At 48.0% G+C, this 12,585-nt stretch overlaps 1 protein-coding gene and 1 long non-coding RNA gene across 2 annotated transcripts in view; one reads left to right on the top strand and one right to left on the bottom strand.

Annotated features, from left to right (window-relative positions):
- The first annotated feature begins 397 nt into the window (after positions 1–397).
- LOC134413820 (keratin, type II cytoskeletal 7-like) lies at positions 398–6,616 on the top strand. The gene is made up of 9 exons (XM_063147864.1): positions 398–853; positions 1,829–2,043; positions 2,416–2,476; positions 3,099–3,194; positions 3,782–3,946; positions 4,026–4,151; positions 4,396–4,616; positions 4,867–4,895; positions 5,365–6,616. The coding sequence occupies exons 1-9, from the start codon at positions 398–400 to the stop codon at positions 5,838–5,840; spliced, it is 1,845 nt and encodes a 614-aa protein (XP_063003934.1). The 3' UTR covers positions 5,841–6,616.
- The window catches only part of LOC134413821 (uncharacterized), a 23,194-nt gene continuing 17,215 nt past the window's right edge, over positions 6,607–12,585 (bottom strand). The window contains exon 3 of the long non-coding RNA XR_010026594.1: positions 6,607–11,349. This is a non-coding gene — a long non-coding RNA (uncharacterized LOC134413821). The remainder of the gene's footprint in view (positions 11,350–12,585) is intronic.

The following is a 12,585-nucleotide window of genomic DNA, read 5'->3' as shown; positions in this document are numbered from 1 at the left end:
CAGCCCTATGAGACACAAAACCCCAAACGACACACTGCAAACAAATCACAAAGAGTTCTTAAAAAATGTTCCTAAACTATAATTAGCACTAAGTTAGGGGAGCACTTCAAACCATAATGTATTCAAAGGCAACTTGCAAACAGAGCACTTTTAGATTCCTTTTTATTTCCTCAGTAGTTACTATTTGCTGGGCTGGTTTGCATTTTGAGGAGCATTTATTGCTGCCAGGCAAACCAAACCCTTAAGTACTTAAATTACCGTCCTGATCCTATCAAGGCCAGCTTCCCCAAATATATATAAGGGACAGCATCCCTGCATCTCTCCAGTGGGATCCCCGTTCGTATCCTGCACCAGAGCAGCCCCGTAACTTTGCTATTCTACCTTCAAACAAGCCACAATGAGCAGGCAGGCACCAACGGTGAGATCTGTCCTGGGACGAAGAGGCTTCAGCTCAGCCTCGGAGATCTGCGGCCGCAGCTACGCGGCGTCGGCCAGCCAGCCGGTGCGCTGCGGCGCCTACAGCAGCAGGAGCGTCTGCAACCTGGGCGGCAGCAGGAGGATCTCCTATGTCAACGGGGGCTGCGGCACCGCCTGCTTTGGGGAGATGGGCTTCGGAGGCATGGGCTACGGGAACGCCGCAGGAGGCAGGGTGGGCCTGTGCGGCCCCCGCGGATACAGCATCGTGCGGGGGTACCCCGAGCGCAAGGCCGACGGCATCCAGGGCATCTGCATCGACGAGCGGCTGCTGAAGCCCCTCTGCGTCGGGGTGGACCCGCTGGAACACGAGATACGCTGCCAGGAGAAGGAGCAGATCAAGACCCTCAACACGCAGTTTGCCTGTTTCATCGACAAGGTGAGTGCAGTCCTGCTCCAGAATTGCTCTCCCTCGAGGAAAACAAAACCTGACCGAACCCCTCCCAAACCCATCGTGTGCCACGAGTCCATCAACCTCCTCCAAAGCCCCAGTCCAGCTCTGCCATGAATCCCTGAGCTGGATCCACGCAGGGGTCCAGGTTTCCACAGAAAGTTTTAAGAAAATTCTAACAATAACTAATAATAATTTTAAGAGCATGTTGATCCAGATTGAGATCTTTTTAATGGGGTTCATTTCAGCCCTGTCCCTGCTCTGGCATTCCATGGCCTTTGAATCCTGGCCGTGGTTGCAGTGGACTTTCTTGCAGGTGTTTCCTCTTGCAGCATTTCTTGCTGCAGCTTAGGTGGAAGTTACAGCCTTGGCTGGTTCACCTTTCTGTCCTGTGTTAAATAATTCAAATAATTCCCTCCTCTCTTTGACTTTAAATATAGTGACAGTTCCAAAAACTTTCCCAAGGGCAAAGGTGGTTAATCTTGATCCAGACATGTGAAGGTTAGAGATGAAATCTGATCTGTCACCCAAGGATCCCTTTGTATAAAAAAAAGAGACAAAGCAGTTTCACTATCTGGGGACTCGATTTTATCCTAAAATACATCAGAGGCACCACCTGGAGTTTTGTTCCTAATACTTGTTAAGAAATGCAGATTTAGACACCAGGCTCCTGGATTTCTAAATAACGTAGACATGGGAGTCTTTGATTTCTAAATAATGTAGACATGACATTTAGATTTCTAAATAATTTACATGTCTGAATTCTAGATTTTGAAATAATTTAGACTTGTGGCATAAAGATCTCTTAATAAGGGCATATAACTTTCAGATCATGGTGCCGTATCATCTCTCACTTCCTGAAAATCCCATTCCTGCACCTGTGGTTAAGAGTAGAGAGTTAAACAGGTGTTGTGTCCCTGCCTTCACCTCTTTACTTGAAAAATTGCTATCTTTTGCCTTCAGGTTCGATTCCTGGAACAGCAGAACAAAGTGCTGGAGACCAAGTGGGGCCTCCTGCAGCAATATGTGCTGCCAAAAAAAGGGAAAAACCTGGAACTGTACTTCGAGAATTACATCTGTGACCTGCGAAAGCGCCTTGACTGTTTGCTGTGTGAAAAGCAGAAGTTGGGCAGTGAAGAATGTGCCACAAGCCAGCTGGTGGAGGAGTTCAAGTGCAAGTAAGGATCTTCTGAGCTCCTCTAGCTGATGGCGTTTTGCTTTTCTGGTTCATCTTGGGCAATTTCTCCTAGACTTGTGGCATGTCCCCTCTGGGAGTGCCACATTCTTCTGTCTCACTGGCAAGCTCTTTGCATTGGTAATGGTGTTGTTGCTCATGAAGAAGCTTCTGATCTTGAGATGGTTTAATGTTGGTCTCCAGACACTGATCTGGCAGTGCCTGGTGGCAGTCCCAGCGAGAGAGAGTTGTGATTTTTTTACCTGGTGGTTATTGTCATTTGTACCTGAAGTCATTATAATTTATACCTGATGGTTGGTGTCTGAGTGTCTGAGCAATTTTGTTCCTCAGCCCTTTTTTCCTCCTTTTCCAACAGGTATGAAGAGGAAATCAACAGGCGCACAACTGTGGAGAATGAATTTGTGGCACTCAAAAAGGTGAGAAGCTCAAACGACATGAATAGTTTTACCTGTAGTAGGTTTTTTGGGGGCAAAATTGGCTGAAATAGTTAATTATTAACAAAAAATCACAAAAGTAGTATGATGAGTTGGAGGGAGACTTAGAAAGAGGTACAGGGTTGGGAAAAGAGGCAAGTAGAAAGCAAAAATAATGTCTCCCCAAAGTTTACATCAACAGCACTACAGCACCAGTTTTGTTGCCTTAAAAACCTTCCTGAAGTGTGGGAGGGGGACAGAGAAGGACAGGTCACACCAGAACACCAGGTTATTTCTGTCTGTCTCTCCACATCCTTTATTCTTGGACATCAGAAAAGCAGGAATCATTTGAAGAATATTAAAAATTGTGTTTAAATACTCATTAGACAGTTGTGGGTTTGTAGCTGCGTCCTAAGTGATAAATCAACTAATTCCTGTAAGTCATGTTGGAATGGTTTCGTTTTCCTTCAGGAGGCACCAGGTTATCCTGACTCACCCTCTCACACCTTTTTTCTCTTGAAATCTTGTTGAGGCACATTTCTGTCTTGTTGGTGTTGCCTCTGTGTGTTTCTCCAACATTTACAGCTAGGTTTGGGCTGGAATGTGTGTGTCTCTCCTCTTGCAGGATGCAGATTGCATCTTCTTAAACAAGGAAGAGCTGGAGGTGAAGGTGGATCTGTTAAGGAGGCAGCTGGAGCTGCTGAAATGTGTGTTTGAGGAGGTGAGTTCCTCTGGTACATCCTGGGACTTTGGTGGTCCTGTCTTATCCTTCAGATGCTCCAAATTTCTACTGCTTGAAACTCCTCTGGGATGTGTCTCATACAAAGCCCTGAATAACTAAAAGCATGGAAGTACAAGGTTGATATAAAATTAACATGATTATGCTGGAGATAGGGTGGTTCCCCCTTCCTTCATGCAGCTCCAGGTAGGAATTGGCTGTGTCCTAACTCTACCCTGGAGAAAAGATGAGTCCGTCTCGTTCCTCCGGATTGCAGCTGCCTGATTAGAGCTGAAGCAACTCCCAGCTCAGTCCTGTCATTAAATCACTCAGGCAGAAGGAGATGAGAGGATACCAAGGGTTAAGTCACTCCAATTTCTCGCCCTTGATGTGGACAGAATTGCTGCAGGTCAGCACGTAGGTCAGCAGTCACAGGTGGCAACTCATCCTGCCGCAGGATTTTCTGCTGAGCCATCCCGAGGGACATTTCTTGACTTGTTCTATCCCTCAGCCACTCCATGTGCCAGCCCTTCCCTCCCTGCAAAGCCTGAGAGGTGAGAAGAGCTGACAAAGCCCTTCCTACCCCGCAGGAAAGGGCCCAGGTCGATCGCCAGCTCTGCGACACCTCAGTCATCGTCAAGATGGACAACAACCGAGACCTGGACATGGAAAGCATCATCAAGAACGTCGAGTGCTGGTACCAGGAGATTGCCCAGAAGAGCAAAGAAGAAGTCGACGCTTTCTACCAGAACAGGGTGAGTAAGGGGCCAGCTGGGTCTGTGCCTGGCAATGTCACAGGCCAAAAGTGACGATTGTCCTATTTCTTTGTTCCAGTTTCAGGAGCTGCAGGATAAGAGAGGGAAATTCTGCCATGACCTGCAGAGCAACAAGTGTGAGATTTCAGAGCTGACACGGATGATCCAGAAGCTGCAGTGTGAGCTGGAGAGCGTCAAGAAGCAGGTAGGAGACGTTTCCAGAGAAGTAGGACAGCTCAGACACAGGGCAGGGTGATGCATTGATGTTTAGAAGACTTGACATCTGCTCTAGGCCCTAGCTGGAAAGTGCAAAGTGGGTGGAGAGGGATGGGATGCTGGTGGGTTTTCCCTGTTTGCAATTGGAAGAGCAGATTTATCCAAACCCAGAGTGTCCAAAAACCAGGATAAGAAGTTTTGCAGACACCTACACTGCTGTCCTCCCCTGACAGGTCTCCTGCCTGCAAACCTCCATTTGTGACGTTGAGCAGCGTGGGGATTGTGCCCTCAAAGATGCTCGAGAAAAGCACGTTGAGCTGCAGAATGCTCTACAGAAGGCCAAGGATGAGCTGGCCTGCATGCTGCGGGACTATCAGGAGCTGCTCAATGTCAAGCTGGCCCTGGACATCGAGATTGCCACCTACAAGACTCTGCTGGAGGGTGAAGAGAGCAGGTTGGTGACACTTTTCCCTCCTGTGTATCTGAGGCTATGGCAGCTCCCAAGTGAATTCTACCTCCAAGGTCTCCCCAGGCTCACAGAAACTGGACCTGGAGAGGTGCCTGGAGGCCATGAAGGCCACATGGGTGCCAGCAAAAACAGTTCCTGTGCCAGGGATAGTGAGGCATGTTGCAGCAAGGGACTAAGTGGTCTGGATTGTGGCTGGAAGTTGTGAGTAATGTGTGTTTCTCTTTTCTCCCCACAGGATATGTGTGGGGAACCCTGTGAGCGTGTGTAAGTAACTGTGCATTTTCAGCCATGAAGGTTTCTTGTTTTAGGACAGATACCTTTGGGAGCAACATTATCTGTCTGCCCCAGGTCCCTCTGCCTTCCTTTTCCAGTTCTGGAAAGTTTAGCCCCAGAGATCTCAAATACCTTTGAATTTAAAAAAACCCAGCTTTTGGAGTGAGGGGAGGAGGTCAAACTCAAGACCCTTTTCTACCCTTGGAGGCAACAGGGAGATGTCCTGGGAACCATGGGATATGTACTGAACCCGGGAAGCACCAGCAACATGGGGAGGGGGAGGATGCATGAGGGGATGTGTTGGGACACGGGGGAGGAGTAGGACGGAGCAGGGGCTCAAACACATTGGACAAATGCGGAGGAAATCAGGTTTGGTTGGTTCTGTCACTCAAGAAACAACGTGCCTTGTGGAAGCCGTCCAGTTTTCCTCCCTAACTGACTCCCATGGGCTCTGTTGCAGCTGTGGTCAGCAGCGGCTACAACATCCCTGACGACTGCGGGATGATGGCCAACGGGGCCGTGTGTGGCTACGGCTCCCTGGGCAGGCGGGCCGGGCGCCACAGCTCCCAGACCGGAGGGTTCAGCTCCCGTAGCGCCGGCATCCACCCCAAGAGAGTCCTCAGCTCTGTGGCCAAGCAGTGCATGCCAGAGGTGTTCTGCCAGGCTGGAGGGGTCAGCTGCAAAGCCGGCGGGTTCAGCTCCCGCAGCGGAGGGTACCCAGCCCGCACCGTGGTCAGTGCTGGCAGCGCGGGCGTGAACGCCAGGATGGGGCCCTGCCAGGCTGGACAAGTGCTCAGCTTTGGGAACCAGGGCTGCGTCATCCGGCAGCTGGCGGGGCCCCCCGTCGTTGTGTCCAGCAGCACTGAGGTCGTGGGGTGCAACAACGGCGTGGTGGGGAATTTTGGGGTCGTCAGAGACCCCTGTGTGGTCCCATAGGACAGCGGCGCTCAGATGCGCCAGCCCCATGCCAACACGATGCAGGGTGATTCCTCTGCCCCTTGGCAGCAACATTTGTCACCAAACCCACTCCCACATTTATTAGCCTCAGATTTATCCCCCCCGAGCTGTGTTTTCAGAATCTCCAAGCCTAAAGATCCCTCTAGAAACTTCTCCTGCAGGTGCTCAACACAGTGTGATTTCTGAATCCTTACTTTAGGTTATCACAGCTTTAAGGATTTTTTTGTTGCACTGCTTCCCCCTCTGTCTTTTCCCATAACAAGCAGATTAATTAACAATATTCCCCCCTCCAAGAGCCCTCTTTTTTTCTTCCAGCTCCTCCCAAAGCATTTCAGAAAAGAGCGCGAGGATTTAACTGCTTAAACCTTCCCAAGAGATGCTGCAAAGAGCAGACTCCCTCTATTTTTATCCTGTCTTTTTTTGGTCCAAGACAACCCTGCACTGCAAATTTATGCTTAAATCTGAAACAAAGCAATTTTCAAAGCACCTGCTGATTCTTCGCAGCCATCAGCTTTTTTTGTGTGTGTGTGAAATTTGCTCATGGATGAACATATATGCTTCTGCATGTTGGGGTGGCTGGCTCAAGGAGTGCTAATTTTTAGAACAGATCACCCCCTTTCCTTTTCCATCCCCCCAGAATGCCAAGGGAAGTTAATGGTGCATAAATTGTCCATGTTGACAAATGGAGCTGTTCCCACTGACTGCTCAAACTTCCCAGCTTCTCACTGAGTCCTCAATAAACTGCTTTGAAAGGACATCTTTTGTCTCTCAATTTTTCCATAGATGGTATTTAAAGAAACCACAAAATAGGTGAAAAAAATACTCTGGGGAGCATAAGAACCAAAGATACCTTTGGATTCTCTGTGGGCAGTTTGGGACATCGTGGGGCTCAGGTGTCACTGGAGTAACTGTGGTTTATTTATCTCCTCATAGCATATCACGTAAGATATTTTATAGACCAGTTAACAATTGATGTCAAAGATTTTTAGAAAACTCCAAAATAATCCTGAGCACCACAGGGTAGTGTTTTCCAACCTATTGCAACCTCTAAACAATGTATTTGTTGGATCCTTTTAAGTCAGAGCAGTTGAATGAAGATGAATTCAGCAGTGCCCTTCTGGGCTCATAGGTCTGGTGATCAAGGCTGTGAGATCAGAGACGTGTTTCAGACACAAAAACTTGGCTTTAGTGGCTTTGGTGATGACAAAGTGTTATTTGAACTGTGTGACATAAAAAGCACTGAGATGTCTTGGCCATAGTGAGGTGGGATTGACTTTGCCCAGGTTTTGGAATCTCCCACGTTGAGCTCAGTAGGGTTGCTGGGGATTCATTTCTTGGAAAAAATGACATTTCCGCGGGGTGATTCATCCAGCCAAACACAGGTGTATAATTTAGCATGAAATGCATTGAGCTTGAGGCTGTCTGCACCAATGGGATCCGTCCAGGCTCTGGAGGCAGCCCCGGGCAGGGGGATTAACCCAAACATGGGTGTCCCATGCCAGGCGCCTGCAAATTCCCAGGAATCCTCCCTGCCTCTCCCGCCGGACTTGCAGACGTTATTATCACAGGGAATTTCTTCCTGTCTCCAGCCCAGGAAGAATTACAGGCCACACAGCCCCAGTAATCTCTCCACTCTCACAGGACAACATTCTAATAGCAACCTGAAAAAAGGGGACAATTAAAGGGTGAGGCGGGGAACAAGATTAGCACCTTTGGCGAATGGCAGGGGATGTCATTTCTGTGCTGAGAGTGGAAAATTCTTCATCCAGCTCTGACCAGCTGCGTGTCAGACCCTGGTAGGGTGAGGTGGACGCTTGTCCTCCACCTGTGCCCTCTCTCCAACGAGGAATCCCAGTTCAGCAGTTTCAATTTTAATTGGCTCCAAGCAGATGGGATGGAGCTCACCTCAGTGGGGAATTCTGCACTCGAGCTTGCTTCATTTACCACTTGCAAATGGAATTTGGAAATAGGAGTCCCTCCCATCAGGCAGCTTCCATTAATTGTGTGAACATCACGGATTCATGATGTGGTGTCCAGATGTCACTCAGCCTCGGCCAAGTGTTCAGGAACCTCTGGAGCTCCAAACCTGGGTCCTGTGTCTGTGAGGAGGCCTGGCCATCCCTCCACAATCCATACCCAGCATGGTTCATCTTGGCTTTCTGTTGGGTTTGCTAAAAAGATGGCTTCTCGAGGAAGAGGAGGGGAAGGAAGCCCTGCTTTGGAGCTGGGCTTTGGTCCTCACCTGGCTGACCTGACCCATTGCTCTTCCCCTACCTGGAGCCGGGCTTTGGTCCTCACCGGGTTGAGCTGACCCATTGCTCTTCCCCTGCCTTTTCTGCCTTTATGGCCTGGACAAACAGGAACTGGCTTTGCAAGGCATTCCCAGCTCAGAGGGGCGGGGGCCTGGCACGCCCCAGCATTTCCAGAGCTTCCCCCCTGACCATTAAAGTCAGACACAGAGGCAGCCCCAGGTGAGAGAGGACTCGAGCCTGGGCTGTCCCTGTGGGGCCTGGGGCTGAGCTCGGACAGAAGCCTGAAATATTCGGAGCATTACCAAGGGTGACTCTTCCCATTCCTGACTGAGGAAGCAGGAGGTGACTGCCTAATTTCAGAGGGATAATTAACTTTTACTAGCCTGAATAATAGAGAGAAGAAAGGGAGGTGATCCTGCCTCATCCAAAACAAGGGCAGCTCCTTTCCTCCTCCTCCTCCTGGAGCCAACACCCAAATATTCTGAGGTATATTAGCAAACCAAAGAGGGAAATGAAGGCTGCATTTATTTTTCTCTCTCTGGCTACAGCTCTTAAAAAATTTATATCGGGAGCAAAGGGAAAGCGTTAATCTCAAATGATTTTCAAACCATTCATTAAAGCTGTAAAACAAGCTCAAAATTCTCTCCTGGCAAGGCATTGCTACCTGTCTTCCCAATATTTATTTTGTGTTTTAATCTTGGGGATTGTTTTGACTTTATTATTTTTATTTCCTTTTTAGTCTTAAGGAATGTTTTGCCTATTTTTCCCTTCCTTTTCAATAGCAACAAGTTCAAACACTCGTTATAACTTGGGGAACTGGAATTTCAATTAAAAATAATCAAAGAAAACATGTTGATACTGGAGCAATGTCTTCATGAAGTTCTTCTAGCAAGAAAAAAATATTTAGAAATACCATTCCAGGAATTTTATTCTATTAAATGTCTTGGGTTTGGTTGACTAATTTAATAAAATTAATGTCATCCCAACCAAACCCAGGACATCAAACCAAAGCCTACCATGGCTGAGGAGATGAAGAAGAGAAAGGGGAGAAGCAAATCTATGCAGGCTGAGTGCACGGTCCAGGTCTCTTCCATCATCCAGGGTACACATGGACAAGTCAGAGGGTTCCCCCTCCAAAAAACAAACGTGTGCTGCCAGAAGGCCAGCGTGAGGAGAAGGGAGACTCTCCTCCTGCATCAGACCCCTCCCCATCCTTCCTAACAAGCATCTTCCAGTTCAACCATCCTGAGCAGGGTGGGAAAATTCTGCCATAAATTCATTTTTAAAACAAGAGAGATTCATGACACCAACCCACCCAACCTGAGCCTAATTTATAGACTAGAAAGGTGAGGGTTGGGCCTGGCACAGATTGCTGAGAGAAGCTGTGGCTCCCCCATCCCTGGAAGTTCCAAGACCAGGGTGGACAAGGCTTGGAAAAACCTGCAGTGGGATGGGCTTTAAGATCCTTCAGTGGGATTCTTCTTCTCCCACATCATCTCTCTGCACTGGAATGCAGAAAGAGGAGGAAGAGGGACTCTGACAGGAACAGAGAGAAAGTAATCTCCCAGAAAATCATCTCTCAGAAAATCATCTGCCAGAAAATCATCTCTCAGAAAATCATCTCTCAGAAAATCATCTCCCAGAAAATCATCTCTCAGAAAATCATCTCCCAGAAAATCATCTCTCAAAAAATAATCTCTCAGAAGTCCTGGCCACAGCGTGTCCCTACAGCACAAGGCAGGAACAGCAGCACAACTGCAGCCACAGCAGGAAGAACACCCATCCCAGTAAATAGCTGAGCTGGTAATTAACCCCAGCAGAATGAATGGAACAAGGAAATATTCTCCAAGCCAAGGCTGTCATTTAAGCTTTTCCACTTGCTCATTATTTCCCGTGTGTAAGAGTTACCAAAATGTTTTTTTTACGTCAAAAGCTGACACCAACCATCACAAGCCAAACAAAACCAGGCAGGCTCAAGAGACATTTCTTCCATGCAGCCTGGATAAGGAACCCAAGATAAAGAACATTTTCTTAAGTCTGTCACTAGACACTCTTTCCCTGGCCTCTCTGTCCCCTCCTTCTCGCCTGACCTGGAATAAGATAAAGATGCTGAACCTCTGCACTTTAGCATTGAATGAGGAGGAGTTTTTCAAGCCTTTTAGCTCAGGAGCAGCAGAAATGGGAAAACCAAACTCATCCAGCCTTTGAATCAACAGCAACAGCAAAAACTAGATCAGATTTACAGGAACAAGAACCCTCTTTGGCCTCTGTGGAGATGGTGGTGATGGAGCACATCAGGAGGAGGCAAGAGGGACACGAGGAGAGGATGTTTGTGCCTTAGGCTTGGCTTTAACAATCTCAGAATCTGGGGAGTGCCGAGATTTGGTGTTCTGGCAGCAGAGAAGTTGGAGGATGAATCCTGATCACAGTGATCCCAGTTGCTCCCACTCTGCAAAAAAATTAAATAGTTGGAGCACAAGCAGAGGTCCTGGGATGAACCAGCTGGGACTGTGAGAGAGATACAGAAATCTCATGAGCAAATCTGCCTCCTTTGCTGACAGTTTAGGAGTGGGATTTTTGCTTTACTCCACTTTATGGTGGATTCCTTACAAAGTCAATCTGGGAAGTTCCCAGTCACACCACAATGATTTGGTTTGCAATAATCTCACTTTAAACCAAATCAACTTGTACCATTTCAGCTTTTGATTTTAGGTGTTAACAAAAAGGTTTAAATGTCTCAGAAGCTGTTCCTGGAGGACAGAAGGTGACTGGTGAGTTCCCATTCCTGGAGGCGTCCAAGGAATGACTGGACATGGCTCTGGTGTGGATGACAAGGTGGGATTAATCACAGGTTGGACTCAGTGATCCTGGAAGGCTTTTCCAGCCTCCGTGATTCTGGATTCTGTGGAGTGGATGCAGATTTATGGCATCTTTTACCCAGGGAATGATGATCAGGAATAATCCGCGCTTCTTTGTTTTCACTAGCCAATTATCAGTCCGTTTCCAGCTCCTGGGAAGTCCAGTGGTTTTGTTTCCCCTTTCTGACCCCAAATGAGATGTCTATTCTCCTGATCCATTGCTTTCTATTAATTACCAAACACACCATTTACTACACCCGTTACTCTACTTTTGCTAGAGCCAAATGGGGGACTCGTAGCTGCACTGATGGCAAATCCAAGGTTGGATTTTCAGCCTTGCAGCCCCAGGGAGGTGGGAACAAACAAGACCCAGAGAACCTGAAACAGAGCAGATTGGATAGATAGGTAAGAAATTAGTCCCTAATTAGTTCCTCCTGCCAACACTCATCCCTTGCAGTCAGATGGCTCCACAATCCATGCTTTATTCCAAAGCAAGCTGTTCCCTGTGATGTGGTCAGTGTTACTAACGGGAGGGAGGGGGAAGGTTTGGTCAGAGATCTGAGTTGTGAAGGTGTGGATCAGGGCAGGACAAAGATATTCCAGGCCTGTGGTTCGGGCTTAGCATGTGGGGAGGATTCTCCACCTCCCTGGATAAAGCAAAGTGGGATCATGCAGGGCTTTTTTCTCCTCTGCTTAACATGGCTTCCCTTTAAGGTGGTTTCAGTGGAAATCCCCAAATTTTTTTGATTCTTCAGCCCTGGAACACGGGGAATATCGGACCTATTTCTTTGGTGGGCAAACGAAACATCAGGGTAAATTCTGACCTAATTTTAAGGGATTCAGGGTTTTTTTTCTACAACTGTGAAACTTTCTCAGGAAATCTGCTCTTCCCAGAGCACAGACAAGCAGATTTATCTCTGTAAAAGCTGGACTTGGTGATCCTTTTGAGTCCCTTCCAACTGAGAATATTCTGTGATTCCTCCTCTCTGCTTTTTCCAGGTCTGTGTCACTGAGGTGGCTCGAGGAAGCTCCTGACCACAGACAACACCCTCCACAAATCTGCTCAGAAGAAAGGAGAGGAAGCCATGCCCCAGCCAGCCATGCAAAGCAGCCCGGCGTGAACCAGTGTCACCGGTCCTGCCCTGGCTCTGGGAGCTGGAGGCTGCCCTGGGGCAGGCAGGAGCTGGGGTTGCTGAAATTGGTTTGAGGAGCAGAAATCCCTCCCTTTCTGTCCATGGGGAAATGCAGGTTGGATTTGCCTTTTTTTTTTTTTTTTTTCCTTGAAACATCCTTGTGTTCAGCACAGCCTGGTTTGGTGGTGACAGAGCTGGGCTGTGTTACCCACCAAAGTTTATGGGCTGGCTCTGTACGGGAGCAAAAATACCACCAATGTTCTTCAGGGCTCAGGTGAGGAATCCTCTGTCTCCACCCGGCGCTCACTGGGCATGGCCCAGCACAGTAGGGAGATTTATTAATTTCTGGGATTAAAGGAAGCTTTGGTGGTTTCTTCTGCACTGAACCACCCCAATCTGGGCTGTAGCTGCAGGAGGGAGACTCCCATTAGATAATTAGTTCTGCATTTCCCCAAAAGTGATGCAAATGAGGGGGATTCAC

Source organism: Melospiza melodia, unplaced genomic scaffold (assembly GCF_035770615.1).
Source record: "Melospiza melodia melodia isolate bMelMel2 unplaced genomic scaffold, bMelMel2.pri scaffold_51, whole genome shotgun sequence".
Taxonomy (NCBI): domain Eukaryota; kingdom Metazoa; phylum Chordata; class Aves; order Passeriformes; family Passerellidae; genus Melospiza; species Melospiza melodia.
The sequence above is the reverse complement of the archived record's forward strand: the minus strand, read 5'-3'. Positions and strand labels throughout refer to the sequence as shown.

Excerpts from the sequence above, each read along its gene's own strand:
- LOC134413820 (XM_063147864.1), top strand. The coding sequence starts at position 398 with ATGAGCAGGCAGGCACCAACGGTGAGATCTGTCCTGGGACGAAGAGGC. Across the intron at positions 2,477-3,098 it reads AATTTGTGGCACTCAAAAAG|GATGCAGATTGCATCTTCTT; the intron begins GTGAGAAGCTCA and ends CTCCTCTTGCAG. Across the intron at positions 3,947-4,025 it reads ACGCTTTCTACCAGAACAGG|TTTCAGGAGCTGCAGGATAA; the intron begins GTGAGTAAGGGG and ends TCTTTGTTCCAG.